Source organism: Hippocampus guttulatus, chromosome 21 (assembly GCF_054856545.1).
Source record: "Hippocampus guttulatus isolate MCC_2025c chromosome 21, RoL_Hgut_1.0, whole genome shotgun sequence".
In the NCBI taxonomy this organism is placed as follows: Eukaryota; Metazoa; Chordata; class Actinopteri; order Syngnathiformes; family Syngnathidae; genus Hippocampus; species Hippocampus guttulatus.
In genome coordinates, this window is record NC_141281.1 from 9,536,668 (window position 1) to 9,562,483 (window position 25,816).

The window sequence follows — 25,816 nt, forward strand, 5'->3', positions numbered from 1 at the left end:
AATTATATTTTTCGAGACAAAGCATACAAGTGTGATACTGGTGCTACTCACAGTGGTCAACAGAATTCTCAGGGGTTTGTGTGTATGCTCAGACGCTTGTAAAATTAAGGGGAATGTTACTAGATGGACTGCTACGAAACAAACTGCTTACCAAAGCATTCATGAACTTTATTGGCACAATTTGAGCAGCAAAGTGTTTGTGTGCTTCAATGTGATAGTCCTTTAATTGCGTGATGATTGTCACAAGCACGGTGATTGTATTACGTGTACTGTACAGGAGCGTTTTTTTTTTTTTGTTGCACCATAAATAGTCCCGTTGGATTTCGAAGGATGCTCATTCCAAAACAGAATAATTTACAAAAGTGTCCAAGAGGCAAGCTGTTGCACAAATGTGATGTCTATGAAGAAGGTGGCCCTGAAGTGTAGACACAAGGGACACCCTTATGGAGCCCACTGGACATGAGTGGGGAAAAAATTAAATTGCAGTGACCACACAATAGGTATAACGTGCACACAAAAAAGTTTGTCAAGTTTACGCTTGAAGTCCAAGCAAAAAAATAAAAAAAAAGACAATGGGTCACTTGTATCTAATGGCACCACTTGCTTCTCTTTTGTACAGATAAATATGTTAAATACATTCTGCGAGGCTGCGTTCAGTCACGTAGCAGGAGTTTGTCAATAGAAGGCGGGATTGGTGTGCTCGATGACGCATTTGCGGCAGTGACGTCGCACGAAGCGTAGCGCCTCCGGCGACACCTCGCACTCCTGCACGTTGAGCAGCTGCAGCTGGCAGCAGTTGGCGGCCAGTGCCTGCAGGCCGCGCCCCGTCACGCTCTCGCACGCCCGCAGGCTGACGCGGCGCAGTCCGCCACAGTACAGGGCGAGTTGCTCCAACCCGGCGTCCGACACCAGCGGGCACTTGCCGACGTCCAGGGATTTGAGTTTGGGGCAGCTGCGCGCCAGATGCCCCAGCCCGTGGTCCGTTAGCCCCTCGCAACCGCGGGCGTTTAGGTAACGCAGCTTGGGGCAGTAGCGCGCCACGTAGCGCACCCCCACGTCAGTGATGCGCGCACAGTGGGCCACGCTCAGGTAGCGCAGGCAGCCCTCCAAGCGGGCCACCTCGCGCAGCCCGAAGTCGCCCACCAGGCGGCAGTCGCTCAGGCTGAGCTCGCGGATGGACGGGCAGTGCAGGGCCAGGTGGCGCAGCGCCTCGTCGCTCAGCCGCGTGCAGCGCCGCAGGTAGAGGTGCGTCAGGCGGGGGCAGTGTGTGGCGATGATGCGCAGGCCTTCGTCCTCCAGGCAGAAGCAGTCGGTCATGTCCAGGTAGTGGATGGAAATCTGCTGGCCGTGCAGGGGGGACAGTTGCAGCGACGCCTCCTCTGTGAGGCTGATGCATGTCACCTTGGAGCAGCCTGTAGGGGGTGCAAATGAGACAATGCTCAATTGTGTTGTTGTTTTTTTTTTTACACGGGTGCAGTGGTCAAACTTGGGACCTGACTAACCAAAGTGCCAACAGCTATTGCTGCTTGGCACGGTTCGATGTGTGCGAACATAGTGTGGCTTTCGACACAGAGTGCCAAGACCAACACACTTGTAAAAACACACTTTGGAACTCGAAACTAGTATTCAAAACTAAGTGTTTTAAAACGCAACTTTTGATGCACATTTTAAATGTGTTGGAATAAATAAAAAAAAATTAACAGAAAAGTGTGGAATACAATAGGACAGGGGTGTCAAACTCATTTTAGCCGTGGGCCAATTTGGAGTTACATCTTCCCTCGGAGGGCCGTTATGACAGCGAAAGCGCAAAATGATTACTTGTACACAACAAATTAATAGATTACAAATTATGAAAACAGTCAAGTCAATTCTAATAGTTTGTTCAATTATTGTTCAAGTGAGTGTAAATAGGATAACAAAATTATTGCAACAATCTCAACGTGATTTATTACACATGACAATTTGACATTTCGGTACAGATTTTAGCAAGTTGACACACATGATTTGCTTTCGCGGGCCACATAAAATGACCTGGCGGGCCAGATTTGGCCCCGGGGCCTTGAGTTTGACACCCGTGTAATAGCACCACAGTAGGTGAAAATAATGTGGAATTACGATCAAGGCAGACCTTTTCGGATAGCTCGCAATAAGATGCTTGCGCAGGTGTACCTAATGAATCGGGACTACCTGAGAGGTCGAGGTGCTCCAAGTTGGGGCACCGCGACACCACCTCGAACACGGCCTCGTTGGAGACGTTGTAGCAGCCGGCCACTTCCAGGCGGCGCAGTTCGGGGCAGCACTGGGCCAGCACGTGCAGGCCGCGGTCGGTGAGCCGCTTGCAGCCGCTCACCACCACCGTCTCCAGGGTGAGGCACACGTTGGGCGTGTCCTGGCACAGCCGGTGGGTCAGCACCCGCACGGCGCGGTCGGCGTGCAGCAGCTCGCCGGCGAGCCGCACGCTGCGCCACAGCCGCGGGTCCCACGCCAGGTTGTACCAGCGGCGGCACACGCGGGCGCAGCGGCACAGCTGGTTGGTGGGAAGGTGCGAAAAGATCTGCAGCAGGACGCCGTCGGGGAGGAGGTCGGCGGGGGAGTGGCCCCTGGAGACGCGGGCGTGGGTGCGGGCCCCCGGCTGAGGGTGGACCACGGCCACCGTCTCGGAAGCGGCGGCCGACGAGGACGACGAGGTGGAGTTGGTGTCATGGCCGTTGCTGGACAGCGCCGGGGAGGACAGAGACGACGACTTGAGGCCCGGACTGGGTGTGCTCAGAGTCCTCGTGCTGGAGTCCAAACCTGAACCGCCGAGACAACAAAACCAATCAAAGATTGTTTGGATATTCAACACAACAGTCGACAAAGCCTTCCGCGGGTGGGAAATTTCCTTGTGTGTTTTCAAACACTCGACCACCAAAGATGATTGGGATTTGAGCGATGAAGTCATCAGAGACCCGACGGCGTTGCGGGCCTCCGGGCCGCCCGTCAGACGGGTTGTACGCCGCGTGTCAGCGTCTGCCTGACGGATGGACGCCACGCTGGCCCTAATGTGGATTTGTGTGTCGGTACTGTCAGCGGGACAGCGACATACTTCTTGCCAGATCGCTATTCCAGACCCGGACTCCATCTCGGCGTCTGATGACATCCGCAGACTCTTCTGGAACAAGTTACCTGATTCGAGGCTACCTTTGAAAAAAAAGATCTCCGCTGAGCCTTAAATCTCATGTCCAAGTGTCGGCAAAGTGTGCTCTGGTCACTTTTATACGGATTCTTGGAAAATGGGCAAAGTCGACCAAGAAGGTGTAACATTTGCGCAGGCGAGTCCAAGTCCAAGTCCTTGAGAGTCTCTCTCCAGCCTGTTTTACATGTCAACCATGATCAGCTCATTAGCGAGCTCTGATAAACCTGATGATGAATCGGGTGAGGGCAGCGGGGGGACATCTAAAACTGGGTAGGAGCTCCTGAGGACCGGACTCGGTCACACTCATGTCAGAGAAACAACCACACACGAAATCTTCACATGGGTGCGTGCACATGAAGTCATTTCATCCATCCATCCATTTTCTGATCCGCTTCATCCTCACAAGGGTCGCGGGTGGGGTGCTGGAGCCTATCCGTCTTCGGGCAGTAAGCGGGGGACACCCTGAACCGGTTGCCAGCCACTCGCAGGGCACCCACAGACGAACAGCCATTTGCGCTCACACTCCCACCGAGGGACAATTTGGAGTGTTCAATCAGCCTGCCATGCATGTTTTGGGAATTTGGGAGTAAACCGGGAGTACCCGGAGAAAACCCACGCAAGCCCGGGGGGAAACATTCAAACTCCACATAGGGAGGCCGAAGCTGGAATTGAACCCTGTACCTCCGCACTGCGAGGTCAACGCGCTAACCACTGGCCCACCGGGCCGCCCAAGTCATTCCAATGTCCTTTTAATAAGATCCGTCGCTACATATCTGCATGTCAATGAAAGCCGGCGGCAAGACGAAAAGCCCCAAATGGGATGAACAGACGAGCAAAGTTTTCACAAGACGGTTTTCGTTTTTTGGTCTCCATAACGACGACTGATGAGGAACATGTGATGTGGCCGAGAGGACGTTGACTTCATTCAGGAATAAACTCACTGGAATCCGCGCGCGGGGTTGTCGTAGCGTTGCAAAAAAAACGAGAAAAAAAAAGTGTGTTGACGCACATGCTGGACCGCTCAACGTGCAGCAGGAAATCGGAGGAGAACGAGTCAAACATCTGGTCTTTACCTTGGACGCGCAAGCGGGCGGGCGGCGGCGGTGGAATGAAAGGGGCCGCTTGGCGTGCTTTCTCAATGCGCGTGAAGCCACACGAAGGCATGCTCGGGGTGGGGGGGGGGGAGCTGGAACCATTTGCCCACTAATACTCAAATCGGATCCTCGGCGGCGCGTGGGGGCAGCAGGAGTCGATTAGCGTCAAGTTTGCCGCCGCTTGGCAGCGCCATCTGGATGGCGCTTTGATACACTTGAGGGGTCTTGTGTAAATCAATCCGGGGGGGGTGTGATCGCTGAAGAAGTGCAGCAGGAAAATTGGATTTTTAACCCCTTCAGAACTGTTCATTTTCTGACTACGCAAAGTACGTTCCCAGATCAATTTGGAGGTGTCGAAACGATAATTGTAAGCGACAGATCTTTTTGCAAATTCCTAAAAATATTTCGTAGCACCTCTAGATAAGATACACATTTAAAAACCTTCTTTTGAGCGAATTTTGGGATCACTTTAGAGAACCGAATCAAATTTCAAGGTGGGGGGGGGGGGGAATGCATTGATGTTATTTTATTTCGGTGAAATATCTAAAAATGGCGACGAATGAAGAAGATGGTCGGGACTGTTTGCGGTTGTCATAAAAGACGTGAGAGGAAAAGGAAGGAAGCTAAGTTGGCAGGCGCGCTTGCAGATTTTACCAGAGACGGACGGAGACAAGTGCACGGGCAGTGGGACTGCAAAGCCAAACTGCAGGGATTCTTTTCAGGCCCGGCCAGCGGAGTCAAGTAGACGGAGCTGCCAGGTGGGAAGTTTTCGGCTCGCTTGTTTAAAAAAAAAAGAAGGACTTGGAGCAACTCGTGGAGGGGTCAGGCTTCGATCAAGGAAGAAATCGTTTCACTTTGCCGGAGATCCACCCGGGATTTGTGGCGCAATACGGATACGCAATCGACGGCAGACCATGTGATTTAACAACCAGCGACCGAACTGGGGAAGAAAATCTCCGACTGACAATTGCCAACATCTTGCACCATAAGAGCGAGAAAATAAAACAAGCTAAACTCCCGTTAGTCCGTACAACTCGACTCCAAAACTAAAAAAAATACATATCTAATAAAATCTCATCACAAACAAATCGCTACTCAATTCTTAAACTTCAACCGGGCTATCTGTGATCTGTCAGTCTTTTGTTTTCCCAAAACTGTATCGCCGCGTGTTGTCAAATCAGCCAATTTTCCTTTTCAGCCTGCCCTTCAAAATAAAACTTCCATTCCGAAAGGAAGGTGGAGAAAAATAAAAATGTCCAAGAGGATAGCAAAGCAAGCAGGGAAAAAACCGCTGTACCCTGTACAAGGCGGTTCGCGCGATAACCGGCATGACTAATTTTCAACCCATGTGTGAAAATGAGGCGCCGATTTCTGTCAAAACAAACATTTGGCGAAGGTTGGGAAAGAAAACATGCAGCGAGGACCCCTGGCATGCAAAACAAAACCCCACGGCCTGCCTTGGATTTTAATTGAATACGTGGAAGTCCATGTTAGCATGCAGTGCGTGCGGCCGCGCTATCAGCAAAGCCTTCACGACAGGAAGCGCTTAGGTCACCGCACAAGTCGGAGGACAATAGGCGCCGCTGAATGCCGGCGCTCGGACAGGAAGCGGACCGGGCTCTTGCTTCGCGCAACCCCCACAGCCCCCGACCTTCACCCGGGCCACAATTCTCACACTCGTTCAACCCCCAACCAAAAGGAGAAGTCGAAAAAGAGCTTTGTCACCTCAAACAACGATCCCCCGGCGCCAAAGGTCTGACCACCCGCGGCGAAAAACTTTTTACCTCTCGCTTTTGAGTGTGTGGCGTCACCAGCCGTGTCCTCGCTCGAAAAAAATAATGCCCCGCGCTGTACGGCATCAAAAAATATAACCTCCTCCGTCAGAGGTAATGACAAGCTAGCACTTTGCTCCTCGGCACCGCCGCGCCTAATTACAAACCCCACGGCGGTTCTGGTGGGGCTGTAAAAAGATTTAATATGCATTCAACTCGTAAACATTTGGGAGCCCTGTTTGGGGAAATGTGTGTTAAGCTAATTACAAGATGTAGCTTCTGTCGTGTCGTCAAGCCCGGGAGGTGTCAATCAATCGCGACAAGGGCTGAAACTGCCCTGATGACGAGAACAAATGTCTCCCAGTTGGTCCTAAACACAGGTTGCGTACCGAGTGTTAAATAGTACATTACCGTATTTTCACGACTATAGGGCGCACTGAAAAATCTGAAATTTCCTCCAAAATGGACGCCTAATCTCATTATAAAACCTGTGAATGTTGCTAGGTGACTTCCACGAGCGCATCGCTTGACTATCTGTTCTTACGCAGACATGTTCATTTCAGATACAGAAGATGAGGACCTGGATGGATTTGTGGAGGAGGATTGAGCCAAAAAAATCATGTGAGTACAATGTTAAGTCCTTCCAAGTACCCCCGAACTCAGTTTTGCTTTCGTTGCCTTTTTAAAAACATGGGCTAGCCTCCCTGCGTGCTGATGTCATTTTTATAGCCTCCCTGCATGCTAATGTCATTTTTTAAGCTAGCATACATTTTAGCACGACTGTCTGTGTCCTATGTGTTGTGTTGTGATATTTTTGATATTTTGACTTCAAAATGGCGCCGCGTGAGTGGCTGCCTTTCCAGCAGCTCCTATATTTTGTTGTTCTACTTCTTCCTTTCATAACTTTGCTGCTGTGAATCGGGAATTTCTCCTTTGCGAGACTAATAAAGGTTTTCTTATCTTATTTTAAAAACATGGGCTAGCCTCTCTGCATGCTAGCTTAATTTTTTTAAGCTAGCCTACATTTTACCATGCCTGCGTCCAATAATACAGTGTATGTACTAAATACAGAAATAGCACCCGTAACCGACACTGCGCCTATTAACTCATTCAGTACCAGCCAATTCTGGACCAAGTCTGAAAAGACGTTTAAAAACGTCATTGGGAGTGAATGAGTTAATATGGTGCGCCGTACGGTCGTGTAAATACGGTATTTAAGATGGGGGGGGGGGTCTTAAGAGTCCGTTTAGCTTGTGCATAGCAGCCAAAACAACGCAGGTGCTCCACAGACCAAATCTGAAAAGAGGCCGGCAAGAATTACAGTCAGAGGCACCTTTCCCAGCTCCCCTCTTGTCACCGACGTGAAAAATGGGACTACAAAACACCAAGGCCGCCTCTTCCTCAACAAGACTTAGTGCTACTCCTCCTCTTTCACAAAAACAACTTCTCTCCTCTTCTGTTTTTCCTTGCTTCTCCCTTCTCTGCTCTGACTTCTCCAATGGAAGCGAGCAAAGCTGATGGGAGAAAATCTTGGGGGGCCGGAGGGGGGGGGGGGTAACATTGGGTTTCATTTCCTTTCTGCGTTCTCTGGACACCAACTTTCCAAAAACGTTTTCGAAGCAAATTCTCAGAATGATGGGCATAATAATTTTGTGGCTTCAAATCGAGAGAATGGAGTCGACATCACGATTCCTTCTTAATTTAAGCATTTGGTAACTCAAATTCAAATTGACAGTACAGTCAATCCCCGTTTATTGCAAGCGGGACACGTTCCAGAACCACTCAAAAGAAATGAATAGAAAGACCAAATAAAATCCTTTCGAAATAGTTTTGTCCCGGTCCTTCAACCACATTAAAAAAATCGTAAATCTTTTTAAAGTACTCATTGTGCCTGTTCTCACTCCTTCCCTGGCAAGCGATTTCAAATGAACCACGGGCACGACAGTTCTTACCAAATCACAAGAAAAAGGAGGAAGCGGATGATGTGGAAGTCGCACCAAAATGAACGTTCTAACCAAACACCTGGCGACGGCCGTCCTTCGGTAACAGCCACTTCATCGACGCCGACGCCTCGGTGACAATTTGCCCGCACAGCTGCGAGCCCAGCGGAACACATGCGAACGCGCATTAAGTTCCACTCCACAAAGACGCATTTGTCACGCTCGGCGGCTCAACATGGAGGCAGATGCGGACCTCCTGGTGAAACCGGGAAAAGTCGCATTTACAAAATCTTTGGTCCCAAACGCCTTCCCATCCAGGGATTTTTTTTCTATCTATCGTATATCGCTCAATCAAAGGGTGAACATGGAGACCCTTCGATGGTGGAAACATAAATGACCAAATAGTACTCCTAGGGGGACACCATCTTACCATTGATTGTACCCTCAAAGGTAAGCACACGACTGAATTTTGGAGACCTAGTAAAGGTACAAACCATTACCTCGAATCCCGATGAGAAGCTTTTTCGGGTCCATTAGCAACCCAATGTGAACTCCAACTCGCTCAAAAATTTAGGGGAACACAGGACTGTGTGGGCGACATACTGTGCGATCCGCACGCGTGCGCGTCTACTCTCGTAACACTGTGTGTATGTTCTTAACAAGGGGGGGAGTGAGGGGGGTGGGAGGGGGCGACTGCGGCAGCGGTGGTTGCAGACCATGTAATTACTGCCACTTAGCGTGGAGAACAAAATAACACTTTCAGTCATAACTCAAGAGGCGAACGGTGCTCCTGAATCTTTCGCTAAATGGTTGATGGACCGGAATCTCCCCGTGGACATCCACAAGTACGGTGAAACCCCCGTTTCTCGTGGGCTATACGTACCCGACCATCCCTTGATAGGTGACCATCAGCAAAATGCTGTCGCTCGGTAAGTGGGAACCATCTGGTCCTGCGGGCTACCGATGGGGTCCTTGGGGGGGCTGTCGAGTGCCCGCGAGTGGCCCCTGATTTAACCACTTATTAACACACAAACTGTATCGAGCAGTGTGGGGGTGGGCAGTTTATATTGCAGTCTCATACTGTTGACGCCTATATCAACGCGACATCGTCCTGAATTAAGGACGCTAAATTAAAAAAACAAAACTAATTAATCCCGTCGACTTAGACGGTGCCAGTGTTAGCATCTAGCTAGCCGCTAAGGGCGCATCCCAAACGCCGGCAAGAGCTGTCGGACTACTTCATGACTTAATAGGCAAAAGTGATTCCGCGTGTGTTTGCTGAGAGGCCGACGCAGTTGCAGTTAATTCCAAAATATTTCATACCTGCAGCCCTACTTCATATTGATACTGACCCATGGAGGATGGGCCGCAAATGGCCCCCGGACCATACGTTGGTTAGAACTCTATTCACTGAAGCTATCGTGCATGTTTTTGGCAATGTGGGAGGAAGCCGGAGTACCCTGAGAAAGCAGTGACCGTTCCGTGTTTGTGATATTTTCCTTGAGTTACCTTTCCCGTGTCCGTTTACAAAGTCAGTATTGCGAAGTCCTCGGACTAACAAATTCCTGCGAGTGTGTGTTTGAATGAGGGTCATCCCAGGAACACCCGGGTTCCTCTTCCCAAAATAGGCAGCGCCAAATGTGGATGAGGAGGAAAGAGAGGGCCGGTGGGAGGAGGCATAGAAGAAGAAGCAGAAGAAGGAGGGGAGTGGGGTTTAATGAGCACCAGATGCTTTACCTTCGCTGGTAGTCGCATTCTTGGGAGCTTTGGTGGGCGTGTGATCGGTGCTGGAACTTATGTCAGACGAGATGCTGGAGCTCCCTTTGCCTGTCGGAGGAAACAGAGCAGAGTGACAGCTTGAGGATGACAAACCACTTTCTGGTCTTGTCATGTCCGCATGCTTGTTTTATGCTTTTGTGACACCTATGTCACGTCGGCTTGGCAATTTGATACTTGGAAGCAGAAAACAAACCGGTTGAATGCCTTTCAGCCATCCTCACGACCAATCAATGTGTTGAAAAAAAACCAAAAAGATGATTGTGGTACTTTTTAGCTCACGCAGTCCTTCTGCCAGATGGAAGTGCTTCACATCACGGCCTTTGGAATTTACAGCTCGGAGCTGCAACCAAGTTGAATGACTTTGTCATTGTACTTCGTCATTGTGAAGTCAAAAAATCATGTAAAAAATTTACACTACACTCATAGCGGGCACACCCCCTTGAATTACTGAAGCTATGGTGGAATATTCACCCCACCAAGTAAAAAAAAAAAGGCCATGTCATGTTTGCCAACAGCTTAGCATAAGGCTAGCAAACAGAAGCACAGTGAAGAAGTGGCGTGGAATTAGAAGTTTATACTCAGCATGTACGTTTACCAAAAAATAAAAATCAAAATCAAATCCATAACACTTAAATGTTATATTACCAGTCCATGATAAATTCGTCACTCACGCTATGAACGTGGCTGCCGTGGGTAACGTCGGCTTGTTTACTCTGCTAATGCTAGTATAGTCTTGCTAGTTATTTTGGCTAATTTTGTTAAAAACTGGATATTCGTTCTCCGTGACAATTTATCACGACTGTGCACTTTCTGTCCGTACATTTATGACTTCCTAAATGGGGAATGTCTTTTTTTTGTTTGTTTTTTCTAACAGGAGTAGTTGTACTTCTTTTGCCACCTCTTTTGAGCTTAGCTTGTATTGTGCTGCTTTAGCCCGAGCTCTTCAAACGCGTGGACGAGGAGACTTTGTCCACCACGCAGACTGCAGACTCCCTGTCTGTCTGTCAGCTTGTTGTTTATGGGATTTCATTCCTCTGGCGGGATCATAAATGCAGCCCTGTGGCTTTCCCGACACGGAGTACGTGCCTCTCAGCCGGCACGACAGGCTGGTGACGTTCGGCCCCACGACCGGGCCCTGAAAGCAAAGCGATGCTCCCAAGGGGCGCGCCGGTTGGACTGCAAATTGGGGCTTTCTGTTGGTGGTACCAAGTCAGGTGAGGCCTGTTGATTGTTGCCTGTAAACTAAACCCGGGGAAAGAAAATGTGCCTCCCAACGCTCGATGATGAAAGCAAGAAGACAAAAAAAGGTGTTGAGATGAACTGCCTCTCGCAGTGACATCACAGGACAAGGAACGTGTTGCCGCACTTGAGTCCAGCTGTGACTCAAATAGGCACGGCCCCCCCCCCCTTTTTTTTTTGTGGTCACATCCAGGCAGAAATGATGCAACCAGAGAAAACTTTTTCTAATATTTTCGCCCAGTATGACTTTTCTCCGCCCTGCAGCGAGGAGCTCTGCTGGGAGCTTGTGGCTTTGCGGATTCGTGACAAAACCGATTGTTGAGCGTGTGTCGTTTCGTTGTCGAAGGAGGGAGGGGGGGGGGCGGGAGAAAAGTTGCTTTTAGCTCACAAAAGACGGTACACCACTCATACTTCGGTGCTCTCGTTCAAAAAAAAAAAAATGTGAGAGGGGTGTGTACTCACTTTTGTGAGATATTGTATGTGTAGCGCGTTCCGGTGTAGCAGAGCCGTTGACGAGGATGATTAATTGCCAAGTCACACTTGAGAACAGATGTGGACAGTCAGGGCCGGAGCCCTCGAAGTGTGATGATGATAACGAGAACTCATTCCTTCCTTTGCCCATCACTCATGACATGAGTCATTTTGATGTCGTACAACGGTAAATGTCACACACATTTAATAGTAGGATTACACTAAAACACAAAAAGTACCGGTTGCTAATTTCCTTTAGCCTTTCTATGGTGTTTCACATTATAGGTTAGCATTAAGCTAGCAGACTTTTTTTTTGGTGTGTGTGTGTGTGTGTGTCAGTTGCACAGTAAACTTCAACAAGCGACATTCAGCTTTCTATGACATGGTGACGTCATCTCTCCAAAAGTTATGTTGAAGGAGTCGCAGTTTTTAAGTGGAAATATCCCAAATGGGGACACCAGGTCTGACATCACCATGGCGGGCGTCCATCCCCTGTCCTCCTTTTGCCGCCGCTTTGGTAAGGCGGCCCATTTTTAGACTGCAGGCGAGGCTGCCAAACTGAGAGCTGCGCACGGGTTTACACTTGTTGACACGTGCTTTGATGGATTGCTCTCTGTGGCTTTTAGGATTTTTAAACCCACGAAGCGAGCATCGGCTCATAAACGGGTCATGTCGTAACTGGACTTGGCGGGGATCGAGTCCAGTTTTGGGCGACCCTCTGGGCCGGGCCAGTTCCTTGGGAACACTGTGTGGCCGCGCTGTTATTTTAAACATCACAACTTCCAATCTTTTTCTCCGCCGTTATTGACTTAGGACGGGATCACGCTGGAATGTTATTTATCCAAACATTTTGGCTGGGCGGACAGAAATAACGCGGCTCGACATTTTGGGGGGAGTGAGTCTACGTTTGGAAGATTAGGCCTTTGAGATAATAACGTGGAGGTGAGGCTGACATTTCAGGTTGGGAGATTGTATCGCTGTTGTGGAATGGGAGTCTGGGATTGGAGTTATCACAAAATCCACGCTTACAAAAAAAAAAAAAAAAAAACTGTTTCGAGTCGCTCCCTAGATTTGGGCTGCATTCCATTTAGGTGAAGCACTTTCCCTCTGTTTATCTGCACGTTGGAGAAAGTTCTCTCGGGTCATCTTAAGTCGGACGAAACGGCATCGGTCCCCGACCACAAGAACTGATTTGTGGGCCAGTTGATGAGATCAGCACAGCTTTTGAGTTGAGGATAAAGATTAGGGGGGTTAATTGACACATTATACGGGAGAGAAATGCCAACCCGTTGGAAGTTGGACAAGTTTAGTCAGCTGATGCTCGAATGAAAAAAAAAAGATAGAAATGTGTTCGAATTATAGTAGAAACAGAGAATGTGTCATTGAAAAGCGAACAGCATGTAAAAAAAAAAAGCCACCAACGTTCAGTTTGAGCCTTGCAATGAGTCAGCGTCGCTCATGGTGTGTTTCTAAGTTGTGTGTCTGGAAATAAAATTATTTTGACATCAAAAACCCTTCCTCAGTCTTGTTTTTGTCGTTTTATAGTTTCAGGTGTAACGAAAGCAAAAATATATATATATTAGCGCCAAAGGGACTGGGATTGACAAACGGATTGAAGCAAGCATGCAACGCGAGAGTCTTTTCATTTCCTGAAAGTGATGTTATACAATAGTCGTTCATTTCCTTCCAGCAAAAGAGCATGAACGGGCAACTAAGAAATTATTTTTTTAGTGTGTTTTAGTCAAATTTGAACCAGCCTATGCTAACTCTCCACATTTAGAGACCCGACCACTGCCTGCGTAGGGATGAAAGTCTCACTTTGCCAGACTGAATTCCTCTGGTGTTTTGTTTTTTGCATGTGGCGTTCAAACGACAGCGGCGAGTAAAGAAATGTCAGGAATTGTTTTCTCATGAGTCGCTCGTGCCCTTTGAACCCGCCCTCTGCCGTGTTCAAGAAGCAGTTGTTTGAATTGTTGGGATGACTGAAGGATGCTAATTGCTGTTAGCCCATCTAAGGCATTTTGCACGACATGTTAGCATAAAGCTAACAGAGTAACTTTTGCAACCTTGACACTTGACTTTTAATGCTTGAAAAGCCTTCTTGAAACTAAAATGGGACGTCCGCCCAAATAATTGGTGTCGATTGTACTTTGAGTTCCTTACATTTATTTTCATGCTAGATTTTTTTAAAAATTTATTTTTATTTTTATCCATAGATGCTTAAGTGCCAAAAACGTCTTTTTTTTTGCCTTAAAACGGACTCGCCCCCTTTAGGATGAGAGACATTGAAATGTGTATGTGATGTATTCATGATAGGGCAAAAGGCACATAAAATAATCTATTTTGCCGTGGTGTTGTATTAAATGTCTTCGCCTTTTTCCCTTGAGGGTGACATTGAAATGTGTCTGTCAGTGTGCCGTTGCCTTGGTTTTAATAGGGCAATTTGCATTGCAGTCGAGTTGTATTTTATAGCTTAAACGGGCTCCCTTTTTTTGCCTTTGCAGTGACTAGCCCATCTTTTACGAGAATGAAAGGTGTTTTTATGTGGCTGTCAGAGGGAGAAATTTGCCCAGAAGAATATTCCTTTGCAGTAAGGTGGTGCTATGCCTGCTTCGTTGGTGTAACTACACATTAAGTTTCATTTTAGTCATTTCGGGCGCACGCGCACACACACACACACGCGAAAGTATTCTTCAAGTTGTTGGCGCAACTTGGGAGCAACTCACCCTCGCTTCCATACAGTTTTCCGTTGTTGGAACCCATTTGAGAGGACACATAGTCGAGCACCCAAAACTCGAGCGGTGATTTTTTTAAAAATCCAAATAGTTAATCCAGATGTGGACGCGAGAAGGACGCCTCACGGCCCGGCCTTCAGCCTCTTCTTCTTCCTCCTCTTCTTCTTCTTCTTCTCCTTCTCCTCCTCCTTCTTCCAGCGGTGCACGGCGCGTCTACATCCTCCCTCCTCCTTTTCGCTCCTCGCGTTCCCCGTTTCTGCGCATGCGCACAAGCCTCGACGACAGAACACTGGGCAGGAACAAAAAAAAAAAAAAAAAGTTCTGTAGGTGTCCTAAATGGTAAGCAGCTGTTGTCGTCCGCCTGCCTCAATAATAACGTCCAGGACCTCGTGCACGCGCATGAGGTCCGACTCCGCGGCGTGTACGAGCCTCGCGTCGTCTGGATTTAAAGGGACCGCAGCGCGCAAAAACCGCCGGAGTGCAAGTCTGCAAACAATGGGCGAACATCATAATTTGAAGGACTGCGGCAAGAGAGTGGTCATTTGAATATAAAAAATGCGGCTATAAATAGATGTTTGTTGCGAGTCACAAAGTGAAATGTCATTTGAGTGGTGAAATCCTGCAGATGGCGCTGTAGTGCGAGGTGGGGTGGAGCCAACCTTTTCTTAAAAGTTGCTTCTTCTAAACAGTAATTGGATAAGATGTTTCACCATGACGTCATGTTTCGCTAAATGGCCCAAAGGAAGACAAACAAAATGTTTTATGTTCTTTAGTGTTGACTTCCTCACTTATTGACTTGACTTATTGCAGGTGGTTCTGAAACAAAAGCATCCCCTCGCAGTAAATCGGGTTCACTGCCTTGTCATCCTTAGTGGTGCCCCCACTGATTATCCTTCACATAAGAATGCCACTGTCATTTGCTGGATTCCCACACCAACACTGGGGAGGTGGGTGGTGTTCGACTATAAGTGGAGAATGGTTTTACCGCACGTTTTGGAATGTTTCTATTAATAGGTGCCGCACAGGTCATCGGATACCTCTGCAGAGGTCTGGTGGTGGGGGACGTAATGAATCCATGCAGGCCGACAGCACTATAGACTCATTTTTATCCAGAAACCTTGTGTTTGCATTGGTAGATGAGTAGCAAGGGCGGAATGCTGAGATTATCTTTTATAAAGGCTTATTTTATTGTGCCAAATGCTCTTACCGTTGCAGTGCTAAGACTATGACTCTTAAACGTCACAACAAATAATTAAGAGACATCTGATAATCAAGCCTGGCTCAAAATCAGGCCAATTATCGGTACTGGATGTGCGCACGCATAACTGTAACCAGCGACCATAGATGTCAATGCAGTCTAACTCTTTATTGAAAATGGAAAATATATGGACTCGAGATGGAGTAAAAGTAGTGTAAGTAGTCAGTCAATGTGGCGAGTTGCCCGCGGGGGCGTCGCGAGTCATGTTGGCAAGCAACTGGGTCGATGACAATGAGCAGCAGTCTTCCATGGGTACACACAGGGAAGTCGTGCAGTCCTTTTCGGAGTCGGGAGGGTTGGCGGCAGTGAGTTTCATCTTTTCGTACAACGCGTGGAGGCTCAGAGGGATGGACATGCACCTAGAAAAAAAAAAGTCAAATAGTTTTAGTGCTCAGGCCATCGTCATAAATATATACAGTATATTTGCTTCTCTATGTTGAAGTAAAAGGAGGAGCTTCATGTAGTCAACCTCTGTGCTGGAGTTACAAAACAATAAATAAAAATAAAATAATAATAATAAGAAAGTGGATTCTGAAATTCAGCATTTTTGTCCTCCAAGCAGATACCTCTTCAAGATCCCGGCGACGTACTCATCCAGGGAGGAATCGCCAATCCCAGCTCCGTATAATCTGCATGTAATATTCTGAGAATCTGGAATGCCCACCAGCACTGTCAACAAGCAGAATATTGTTAGATTAAAGTTCGCGTTATATGCAAAATGATGACTTTAATATGTGCCGTGATAAAACCCGCTTACAAATGGCAAGTGAGTCTTTGTCTGGCTGCTGGAATGTCACAGAGAAGTCGGTGTCAGCCGCCGGCCGTACCTCAAAATGGTGATCGCAATCTGAAACTTAACCACGATATGCTTTATAAACCTCTGCCAAGGAGATTTTGCGCCATCCTGCCTACCTGGACCTTGGGACATGCAGCTCTTCAGAAATGTGTTGATGGCGCACTGATGCCGCAGCAACTCCACCAGGCGCGGAACGTGGGCGGCGTGGGTGAAGGGAACGGCGTCCATCGCGATACCCGCGTGAGAGGCCGCTTCCCACGCCTCTGCGGGGAAGACGTAGGTGTGCGTGACATCGCCAGGAAGAAGCTGTACACACAGACGCATCATAGACGGGGACTGAAACCAAGTCGGAGAGATGGAGAGACCATATCACTGGCACGGGCCAAAATTTGGTAAATTTCTTTTTTTTTTTTTCCAACAAAATTACATTATTGGTCAGTTCACGCGTGTTCGTGTTGACCAATCGAAAGTGGCTTGCTCTCTTTAACAATGCAATGTTAACATGGGGAGGAAAAATCTTTTTTCGACTGTACTTACCGCAGTGCAAAAACGATCCAATTCATCCTCCGGACTGCAGTGATTTATCGAGTCTCGAGCCAGAAGATTGTGAAATTGCGCCCACTGCACGTCGTGGTCTGGTACTGCAACTCCTGGGAAAGAGAACGCAACCAGGACACAACTTGAGGTACCCAAATGGAAAGCAGTTTCAGCAAACTTTCATTATTATCCTTTGTAAAGATTGTTTTTTAAAAAAATTCATTTGACATTTTTAAGACTGTCGGAGTACCTAATCGACAAATCATTCGATCGCCTGGTATGACACCGTTAAAAGTGTACAAACCTGTAACCTGGTTGATCTTGTCTACAAAAGACCTCAGCGTGGGTATGGTTGGCTTTAGGCGGAGCACAAAGCAGGCAGGAAACGTCTCGTGCGCTACTTCGCTCGTTGGGGATAAGATGGGAAAACTGACAGGAAAGCACTAAATTACTCCTGCGATATCCACAGAGTTCTTCAAAAACATACATTTGAGTAAATTTAAAGCATGTGGACGAGGGTAAGACGATGAAAACGATATCGTTTCATGGTCTCCGTATATCATGAATTTTCACCGATTCCAGATACATTTGGAACAGCGATAATGCGACACGGAACTAAATCCGACTTTACCCCTCGGGGTCAAGTTGTAGAGGCAGCGGGACGACTGACGCCATCTGAAGTTTGTGTGACACGCGACTGGAGCGCACAGCCACCCGGGCCGCCTGCTTGTCCGCTAAATTCACTCCGTCGCGTCCGTTCGCTTCGCCGGTTGGTGGCGAGTAGAAATGGATGGTCAAAAGGCAATCTGGAAGAAGAGAAATCTCTGTGTCAAAAGGGAGAATTTTTATTCCCGTCATTTGTCATCGTTTAACCTGCTTGTTCAGCGAGGAGACAGCCAAACAAGCTGTCATTGATAATATCGGCCATCTGCCGGCTGCTGTTGCCGCTGGCCACTCTGGAAGCAAATTGAAAAGCATTTCCCACCCGAAATGTGCAATTCATTCGCATTCCAACGGGCCCACTTCAAACAACTTTAATCACTCACCTGGGCAAATGCGAAATGGCTTGCATGTCTTTCCCGAGGTGTTGGAAAGCCGTGAATAGTTTGAATTTTACATCGCTGAAGGGGAAATTCACAAGGCGGTTAAGACACATTCGAGTATTTCATGAAAAAAATAGTGCTGTCAAACGATTACAAATTTTAATTGCGATCATTTGTATAATTTCATAGTTAACTCAGAATTAGCCGTAATTAATCACAGATTTTTATCCTCAATTTTATTTGCTTTCTTTTTCTCCTATTTTAATGCTCTCATCAACATGGAATCGCACATCAGTATTCTTTGTGCAAAATGCAAATATTGACTGAAACAACAATTTCAATTTTCAATTTTACATTAACATTTTTCACTTGGAACAGCCATTCAAACTTGGAGCACATTTTATTATTTTAGAGCAATGTAACATCCGCTGTGACGTGGTGCTGCATTAATCTCGCAATAAAAAAAAAATTAACCGAGTTAAAATCGTTTTAATAAATTAAATTAATTTAAATTAATGCCGATAATAACACGTTAAACTGACAGCACTAGAAAAAAGGGGGAAAAAAACTATTGCGAGTAGTACTTGTCTCCGGGGACGTCATACTGGCTCGCGAGGTCTTTCAGCCTCGCGGAGAACTCTGAAAAGTCTTTTGACCTGTTGTGGGCAAACAAAGCATATTAAGAGCTTTTTAAGCCAGTTTACGAGCTACACCTATTTAAGAGATCCAATAAAGTGGTCCCGGCTCACCTGAGAGGCTGCAGGAGGACCTCGCTCTTCTGCAAGACATTTTTTTTGTGTTATAGTAGAAATAGTGATGCATATAGAATCGATTTGCCGACACGCACCGAAGGGGCTCCCCCGTGCGGCGCCACCTTGACCTCGTCCATGCCGCCGCACGGCAGCAGCGACGCCTCCACGTAGAACAGGTCAGCCGTTAGGTAGCACGTGGCCTCTGTGAAGTGGAAGCCCATCCTGCGAGTCGTATTTGAAGCTCAAGAAAAATATCCACGGGGCATGTGACATTCTTATCAAGCCGTCTTTTATGTTCTGTACTCGGGAATGCTAATTTGTTAGCATCACAGCTGTTAGCGTGACAGCATTTCAGCAGCGGTCATTCCAAAGCTTGCGGGGGTTTATTTTTGTGAACCAATAAATCTGTTCACAAACTCAGATTGAAAGTGATAAACGGGCACATTCAGAAAAAAAAATGGCCAAGAAGTTTCCTTATTACCCTTGTCGTTGAGCCGCCAGCTCCAAACGAGATCTCATGGCGTTGATGGAGGACACTAAAGCGCATACACGCGCAACATCAGCTGCATTCAGCCAACACAGTTTATTACTCTTTTTTTTTTTTTTTTTTTTTACCCTTAAACTCCTCCTGGAGCCTTTCCAGAGCCGCAACGAGCGGTTGGCAGGGTGCGGAGTCATCTCTGGATTTGTCCTATGGCAAAATAAAGGGGAAGTCTGTCTGTGGAGAGTGAGTATACAAACAAGCGCCACAATGGAGTACTGTAGTTGTGTGACAAAGGCATCTTTGTGTAAACACATTTGGCTTCCCCGCCCGCTACACAAAGCATATACAAGAATATTGACAGTGGGATGGGCTTTCCATGCACCTGTTTATTCATTGTAATGTGCAGGATAATCCTAAATGGCCTTCCCTAAACTGTAAACATTTTATAGTTGTCCGAATCTGTCTCACAAGTTGAGCACCGTCAGGGGAGTGAATGGCCAACTTTTAAAATGACTTACCATGCATTTTCTAACCAGCTGGAAAGTCTCATTCCAAATCTTGGATGCATACTTGGTGTGCAGCTGTGATAAGATGGAGCTCATCACTGTGAACAGGGTTAATTATTGTTTTCCGGCACTCTGTAAATAGCACAATTTGATGCACATTTTCTCATAATTACCTGCACTGTTAAGATTTTTTTTTTCTGTTCAGGCGTGCGAGCCTTTTATAGCGGTGAGCCAATTAAAACGGGTCGGTAAGTTTAGAAGTCTTTCATTAATTTGATGGATATTAACGCGCTTTGAAACTAATAATAATAGTGACAGGCGAAAAAGCAGGCGAATATATGCTTTTTTTTAAAATTACAAATTAACTAATTGGTTTTCGGGGACAGGGCGGAAGTTCACGAAGCCGAGCGGAGCCGAATGTGGGACGAACCATCGGGGCTCTATGGACGCAGGGAGGAGGCTACGAAGCCGAGTGTAGCCGAGTAAATCCGAGTCGAGTCGAGTCGTGCCCAGCCCGCTGCCTGCCGATCACATCCCTACTTGCTAACAGCTCGAGCTAGCTTGGGGAACTAGCCATGAGCTAACGACCAGCTCGCCAGGAAATCTTTTTTTCCCCCCCTTTTTATCAACGGCAACTCAAAACCTCGCCCGAGGCGGTACCCGCGAGAAAGCTTTCAACAACTCTGGAAGGTGATGTTTCTTTCACGATGTGCTTCGTCGCTTAGCATCGTTCACTTGGTATTAGCTGCTGGTTAGCCTGCTGTTGAATTGCCCGAGTGGCCGCCGCCGTCCTGACCGGGCGGCCAGGGAGGATCCGAGCGAACATCTGTTGCTGTGTATGGTATTTTCTCCTCGGCTTTTGTCAGTCATAACTATCAGTGTCGCTCTCTCGCTCTGTCTTTTTTTTTTTTTTTGGTGTGTGAATTATAAAATTTATGAGCACTCATCTCACTGGTAAGGCTGAGGGTCGTTTTAGTCGCAACACCGCCCACTGTGCATCAAACAGCGAGCTAGTTTTTTCTTCTTCTTAGACTTGTATTCTATTTTATTATTGATCTGCAGCTGTGGACTGTTAAGTTGCTAATAGAACTACTAATACTTGACGTTCCAATTCTTTGACGTTTTAACGCTGTTACTCCTCGTATCGAACAAATTTGAAGGTTGGAGACATGTTCTAATAAGCCAGTTGTCACTATAATCGTTAAAGATAATAATAATAATGAAAAAAAACTTGCATTACGTCACGTTTTGTGGTTCTTGATAGTGTCCAACACAGCCGTTCGATTTGTTCTTCCAAAACTTGGTAGTCATTCAAGCTAATTAAAACAATACAAGTGAGGAAATATGGACTAAAAATGTTCAAAATGAAAAAGTTTCAGCAGTATCTTGCGACTTGGGGGCTTTTGCTGCTTTCGTGTGGCTTACCGAGGTCTTGGTTTTATTTCAGAATTCGCATTTTATAGCTCTCTGGAAAGAACATATTAATTTGTGTAAAACATTGCATTTATGTATTTGATTCTGCAGCGCATTGACGCAGTGGTTTGCACATCTGCCTCGCAGCTCTGACGTTCAGAGCTTCAATCCCAGCTCCGACCTTTGTGTGTGTGTGTTTTCCCCAGGTACTCCAACTTCCCCCCAACATTCCAAAAACAAATGTTAGCCTCACTGGGGACTCTGAATTGTCCACAGGTGTGAATGTGAGTGGAAAAGGGTTGTTTATGTGGTCAGCAAGTGCTCTGGAGCTCCCATGACCCCGAACAGGATGTGTGCAATAGAAAATGGACGAATAGTACAATAAAATGACTGCCTTGTAGAGTATGTACAGGACTGATTCCGTGAACTAGTGGCTTTTTACGGGTTTATCCTGGCTTGTGCGTGCACACAAACACATCAAACATTTATGTTGACTGTCAAGGGGCGTGGTTAAATAATAACTGTTAAAAGGGCTTGATATTTTGCCAGTTTTTTTGCTACCTGGAAGTATCGTCACACCTATTGTGATGAAAAAAATGATGAAATATCGGAAAACAAAAGAAGGCCCCAAATCCACCGATTTTTTTTGTTTTGTTTGTTTCAGGGATTTAAAGCCCCCGCTGCTGCAGCTGGTGTTGATCTAAGTCGTCCGGCATTCATTTCACAATCCCTCCCCGATCGGATCCCTCGCTACCCAGTGCCATGGCAGCTGCTAAACCCAAAGGGCAGAATTCTTTAGCCCTCCACAAAGTGATTATGGTGGGCAGCGGCGGAGTGGGGAAGTCGGCGCTCACGCTTCAGTTCATGTATGACGAGGTAAGCGCGCCCGTAGGATTCAGGTGTGGGCGTCGTTTAAATTCCCCGCGTCGAGCGTCCCCCCCCACCGCTGTTCCCGTCGGCTTTTGTCTTAGTTTGTGGAAGACTACGAGCCCACCAAAGCGGACAGCTACAGGAAGAAGGTGGTGCTGGACGGCGAGGAGGTGCAGATCGACATCCTGGACACGGCCGGGCAGGAGGACTACGCGGCCATCCGCGACAACTACTTCCGCAGCGGCGAGGGCTTTCTCTGCGTTTTTTCCATCACGGAGTTGGAGTCTTTTGCGGCGACGGTCGACTTCAGGTATGGCTGAAGACGAGAAAATCATGCGGGAATTGGGTGACAGTCGGCTTTGACTCCCCCGTCCAACACCTCATCCTCGGCAGAGAGCAAATCCTACGAGTGAAGGAGGACGAGAACGTTCCCTTCCTGCTGGTGGGCAACAAGTCAGACCTGGACGACAGGCGGCAGGTGAATGCGGACGAGGCCAAGGCCCGCGCCGAGCAGTGGGGGGTGTGCTACGTGGAAACCTCAGCCAAGACCCGAGCCAACGTAGACAAGGTCTGTCTGATCTGCGTTGTTTCCCCCCCCCTCCCTCATCTTTTGATGAATGGGGAAAAAAGTAACCTTCATTTATTGAATTTTGCCTTCCCCGCAGGTGTTCTTTGATTTAATGAGGGAGATCCGGGCGAGGAAGATGGAAGACAGCAAAGAGAAGAACGGCAAGAAGAAAAGTAAAAGTTTGGCCAAGAGAATCCGGGAGAGGTGTTGTATTTTATAATGGCCAAACAGCTACCCTGAAAAAAAAAAGCCAGAGAGCTGTTTGTGTACATATACATTTCCTCGGACTTTTGATTTCAAGCGCCCCCTGCAACTCGCTGCTCCTTATCCATGCGTCTGGGGGAGTCGCCGGGCAGCGCTTCATCCACTCGTTAACTTCCTAACGCGCTCACACTCCAAATTGTTCATGTCGACCGTCTCCTCCTTCGCTTGTTTAAAAATCAAGCCTAAAGAAGCTTTGGTGGGGTACACACATTTATGCAGATTGAGAACCGATGTGTCAAATGTGAGAGAGTGCGCGTGATGAGCGAAAGAAAATAGGCAAGCGTGAGGCTGAAGGGTGTGGTAAAATATCGGGGGGGGGGGGATGAAAATCCCAGATGTAGAGAGATCACCCCCCCCCCCCCCCCCCTCCCCACACACACACTCCCAAAACAAAAAAGGATCACATTGAAACTTAAAACACACGTTTGCAAAAGTACGCCTTAGTGCCTGGACTCACTCCGTTGCCGTCAAGAAATGGGAGCTGATCGTATAACATCACTTTGGAAAAAAAGACGGGCGCAGTTCTTCGAATGAGAGGCAAAGTGTGCCTGCCAGCCGTTTCTTGTAAAAATGACGCATCAAGCAAATGAAAAGCTGCTACCGTAATGCTAACGCAGAATGCAAAACGCCATCGAGGGGCTAAGGGAAATTAGCATAACTGCTCAGACTAAACGTTGACACAAGTGCTACTACACACGGAGATCCGCAACACGTGCAACTCTTCAAACGATATTCAGAGGCGGAGATTCTCTGTTCTGTGGGAGCGACTGCAGATTATAGTCGGTGCTCAAAGTCGGGCCGGTCGTTGTGTGTACTCCGCTTTAGCTGAAAACACACCTCAAAGTCACTACAGCAACTTGGAAATGATACCCCCAAAAACTTATTTGGCAGTTTGAATTCAGTCTTGCCAGGCAAATGAGAATCATGTTTATGATTTTTTTAATCTTTTTTTCTTCACCACCACTACTTTTGTCACCCATATTGACTTGGACTTTTTTTTTTTTTTCCTTGCACATGTTCTTCTATTTGCCCCTCATGAAAAAAAAGCGCACTAACTTTCCTGCCGGAATCCTCTCAAAGACAAATAATTCTCAGTCCTGGCACATTTCAACCATTTTTTTTCTCCTCCAACCTCACGCGTTATGATTGTCATTAACTTTGTTTTTTAAGTTATTATTACTGCGACTGATGACTTTGTTTCTGTGATCGAGTAATTTTTGGTGCTCCAACAGGCCAGTCGAATCGCACTAAGCTGGCATCATCAAGGTCCACAAAGGATTGCGTTCATGCCTATTTGACCAAACTGACTGTTTTTTTTCCTTTTTTTTTTTTTTGAACAAAATAATCTTGCTTAACCTTCTCTTTGCTTTATTTGTTTGCTAATTGGGCTGACCTGTAATCAACAGATATGTCCCCCGAGAGCATTTACACCTTGAGAACTGAAAAACTGAAGCCACAAATGCTCGTAAGACAATAACAAATTAAAATAATAAAAAAAAAAAACATTCCTCCAATTTTCAGTCCCCCATTCAATCAAAATATTGTGGGACACGTACAAACGAGAGTTTCTCTCTGTCACCAAAAAAAAATCCTCGCTAGTATTTGCAAAAGTGCCGTTGTTTTCAATTGAAGTCAATCTGGACCAAAAAAAAAAAAAGCAGACGGAGACGAGCCTTTGCGCACGCAGCTGCCTACCCGCTGTCCGCGTTGAATGTCGACCATCCCGAGTGCGACGCTGGCGATCGTGTGCGCTTTCTCCGCTGACCTTAATCTTCCATTTCTTGGCCGACATTTCAGGATGAATCCCAAATGATGACTTGTTCAATGGAACTACTTTGCGCATGACTTGCTGGTGTCTAACAAAGTGCTCAATCAACATAATTCACATTCATTACAATTTCGGGTGTGCATTTCTGCCTTTAAAGCCCGATATCCATCGCTTTTTGCAAGTTGTGTACTTTCAAAAAAAAAAAAAAAAAGCATCAAATTGCCCCTTCGTTCCCTTCTTTTGCGAAGAACTGAGCCACAGCTATTACTACGTTCCACCATTTTCGACAATAAACAAAACGGATGGCCACTACTGGAGACTATGCAACAACAATAGCAACAAAAACTGGTCTAACGACAAAGCACGGAACCATGTTTCCCCTTTCCGGTTCACGTTCAAAGATATCTTTTTCTTGCGCTCATGTCACCCAAAATGCAAAAGAATGCCTCCGGTATGTATTGATTGAAAAAGCACACACAGTGGTGGGAGTGTTTTGAAGCTTTTATGTGTTGAGGTGAAGCCAATCATTTAGTTAAATGTATGAGAACGAAAGTAAGAGAAAGATAGGATTTTTTTTTTTTTAAGGGCTAACCTCCAGCATATGACGCCACCCCCACCCCTAAGAGTCAAATGTCACATTTTTAAGAGTAAGGACTGAATAGTGTACCTCCTCCATGGTCACAGTGTGCTCTTGTTGCTAAAATAATAATAATCATTAAAAAAAAATACCACCGTTGTGCTTGCTGTTATTGGCTTCAGAGTTGAATCATAGTTAGGGTATTTAAAAAAGAAAACAAAAAAAGCAAATGTCCGCCATGAGCCTCTGAAATGATTTCTATTTCCTCCCAAGAGTGTGGCGAGACAGCCAATTCAAAGAAAATGTATTGCCTTTTTATATTCATGCTCTAAAAAAAAAGTACTAAAATAATCTATCTAGTATATGTCTGTTTTGGTGGGTGGTGGGGATGTTTGCCACGATTGAATTGCTCACTTCATGTTTACTTTTTCTTTTTGAAACATAACCACTAATGTAGCCTCTACCTGTCTGTTCGTGTGCAAGAGATGATGCTTACATTTCAATTTTTGTGAGCGTGCGTGCGTGTGTCTGTGATTTGGAAATTGCAAATAAAGGTGATACGACTAATGCAAGTGAGTTGCTGTTGTGTCCAATATGTGGAAGGGTACATTCAAATGACTGACATGAAGAGGAAATATGTTTGCTTATTTATCAGCGGTAGGACGCAACGTATACAGTACAAATACTTCCTTACAAGTACTTTAAAAAAAAATTTCTACAGTTAAAAAAAATCCTTTTATTAACGTTAGCTAAAATAATGTGCGAATAAATTACC

At 46.6% G+C, this 25,816-nt stretch overlaps 3 protein-coding genes across 5 annotated transcripts; 1 reads left to right on the plus strand and 2 right to left on the minus strand.

The window, feature by feature from the left end:
- Positions 1 to 147: 147 nt before the first annotated feature.
- On the minus strand, positions 148 to 14,659 carry LOC147187044 (F-box/LRR-repeat protein 7-like). The gene is made up of 4 exons (XM_086102608.1): positions 14,197 to 14,659; positions 9,719 to 9,808; positions 2,188 to 2,793; positions 148 to 1,412 (listed from the first exon to the last, which is right to left on the minus strand). The coding sequence occupies exons 1-4, from the start codon at positions 14,231 to 14,233 to the stop codon at positions 676 to 678; spliced, it is 1,470 nt and encodes a 489-aa protein (XP_085958734.1). The 5' UTR covers positions 14,234 to 14,659; the 3' UTR covers positions 148 to 675.
- Positions 14,660 to 15,379: 720 nt separating this feature from the next.
- Positions 15,380 to 19,677, minus strand: med1l (mediator complex subunit 1-like). The gene is made up of 15 exons (XM_086102565.1): positions 19,594 to 19,677; positions 19,207 to 19,282; positions 19,073 to 19,127; positions 18,687 to 18,813; positions 18,589 to 18,617; positions 18,424 to 18,495; positions 17,843 to 17,917; positions 17,670 to 17,752; positions 17,428 to 17,602; positions 17,101 to 17,225; positions 16,797 to 16,909; positions 16,376 to 16,565; positions 16,221 to 16,316; positions 16,030 to 16,132; positions 15,380 to 15,822 (listed from the first exon to the last, which is right to left on the minus strand). Exons 1-15 carry the CDS (start codon positions 19,675 to 19,677, stop codon positions 15,630 to 15,632), a joined length of 1,596 nt encoding a protein of 531 aa, XP_085958691.1. The 3' UTR covers positions 15,380 to 15,629.
- Positions 16,818 to 25,613, plus strand: ralaa (RAS like proto-oncogene Aa). 3 transcript variants are annotated; one of them, XM_086101828.1, is made up of 5 exons: positions 16,818 to 16,944; positions 21,659 to 21,870; positions 21,966 to 22,174; positions 22,258 to 22,432; positions 22,530 to 25,613. In XM_086101828.1, the coding sequence occupies exons 2-5, from the start codon at positions 21,757 to 21,759 to the stop codon at positions 22,650 to 22,652; spliced, it is 621 nt and encodes a 206-aa protein (XP_085957954.1). In that variant the 5' UTR covers positions 16,818 to 16,944; positions 21,659 to 21,756; the 3' UTR covers positions 22,653 to 25,613. The 3 variants fall into 3 exon arrangements, with proteins under 3 accessions (XP_085957954.1, XP_085957953.1, XP_085957955.1); XM_086101827.1 differs by lacking the exon at positions 16,818 to 16,944 and adding an exon at positions 20,062 to 20,271; XM_086101829.1 differs by lacking the exon at positions 16,818 to 16,944 and adding an exon at positions 21,261 to 21,278.
- The last annotated feature ends 203 nt before the right edge of the window (positions 25,614 to 25,816 follow it).

Bases quoted from the DNA above. Each gene is read 5' to 3' on its own strand.
- med1l (XM_086102565.1), bottom strand. From the start codon at position 19,677: ATGAGCTCCATCTTATCACAGCTGCACACCAAGTATGCATCCAAGATT. The intron at 19,128-19,206 runs GTAAAAAAAAAA...TATGCGCTTTAG, and splicing joins GCTCCAGGAGGAGTTTAAGG to TGTCCTCCATCAACGCCATG. The intron at 17,753-17,842 runs GTGAGTGATTAA...ATTTGCTTCCAG, and splicing joins GCCATTTCGCATTTGCCCAG to AGTGGCCAGCGGCAACAGCA.
- ralaa (XM_086101828.1), top strand. From the start codon at position 21,757: ATGGCAGCTGCTAAACCCAAAGGGCAGAATTCTTTAGCCCTCCACAAA. The intron at 21,871-21,965 runs GTAAGCGCGCCC...CTTTTGTCTTAG, and splicing joins TTCAGTTCATGTATGACGAG to TTTGTGGAAGACTACGAGCC. The intron at 22,175-22,257 runs GTATGGCTGAAG...CATCCTCGGCAG, and splicing joins GCGGCGACGGTCGACTTCAG to AGAGCAAATCCTACGAGTGA.
- LOC147187044 (XM_086102608.1), bottom strand. From the start codon at position 14,233: ATGGGTTCCAACAACGGAAAACTGTATGGAAGCGAGG. The intron at 2,794-9,718 runs GTAAAGCATCTG...TCGGCGGTTCAG, and splicing joins GAATGCGACTACCAGCGAAG to GTTTGGACTCCAGCACGAGG. The intron at 1,413-2,187 runs GTAGTCCCGATT...CACCCCCTACAG, and splicing joins GGAGCACCTCGACCTCTCAG to GCTGCTCCAAGGTGACATGC.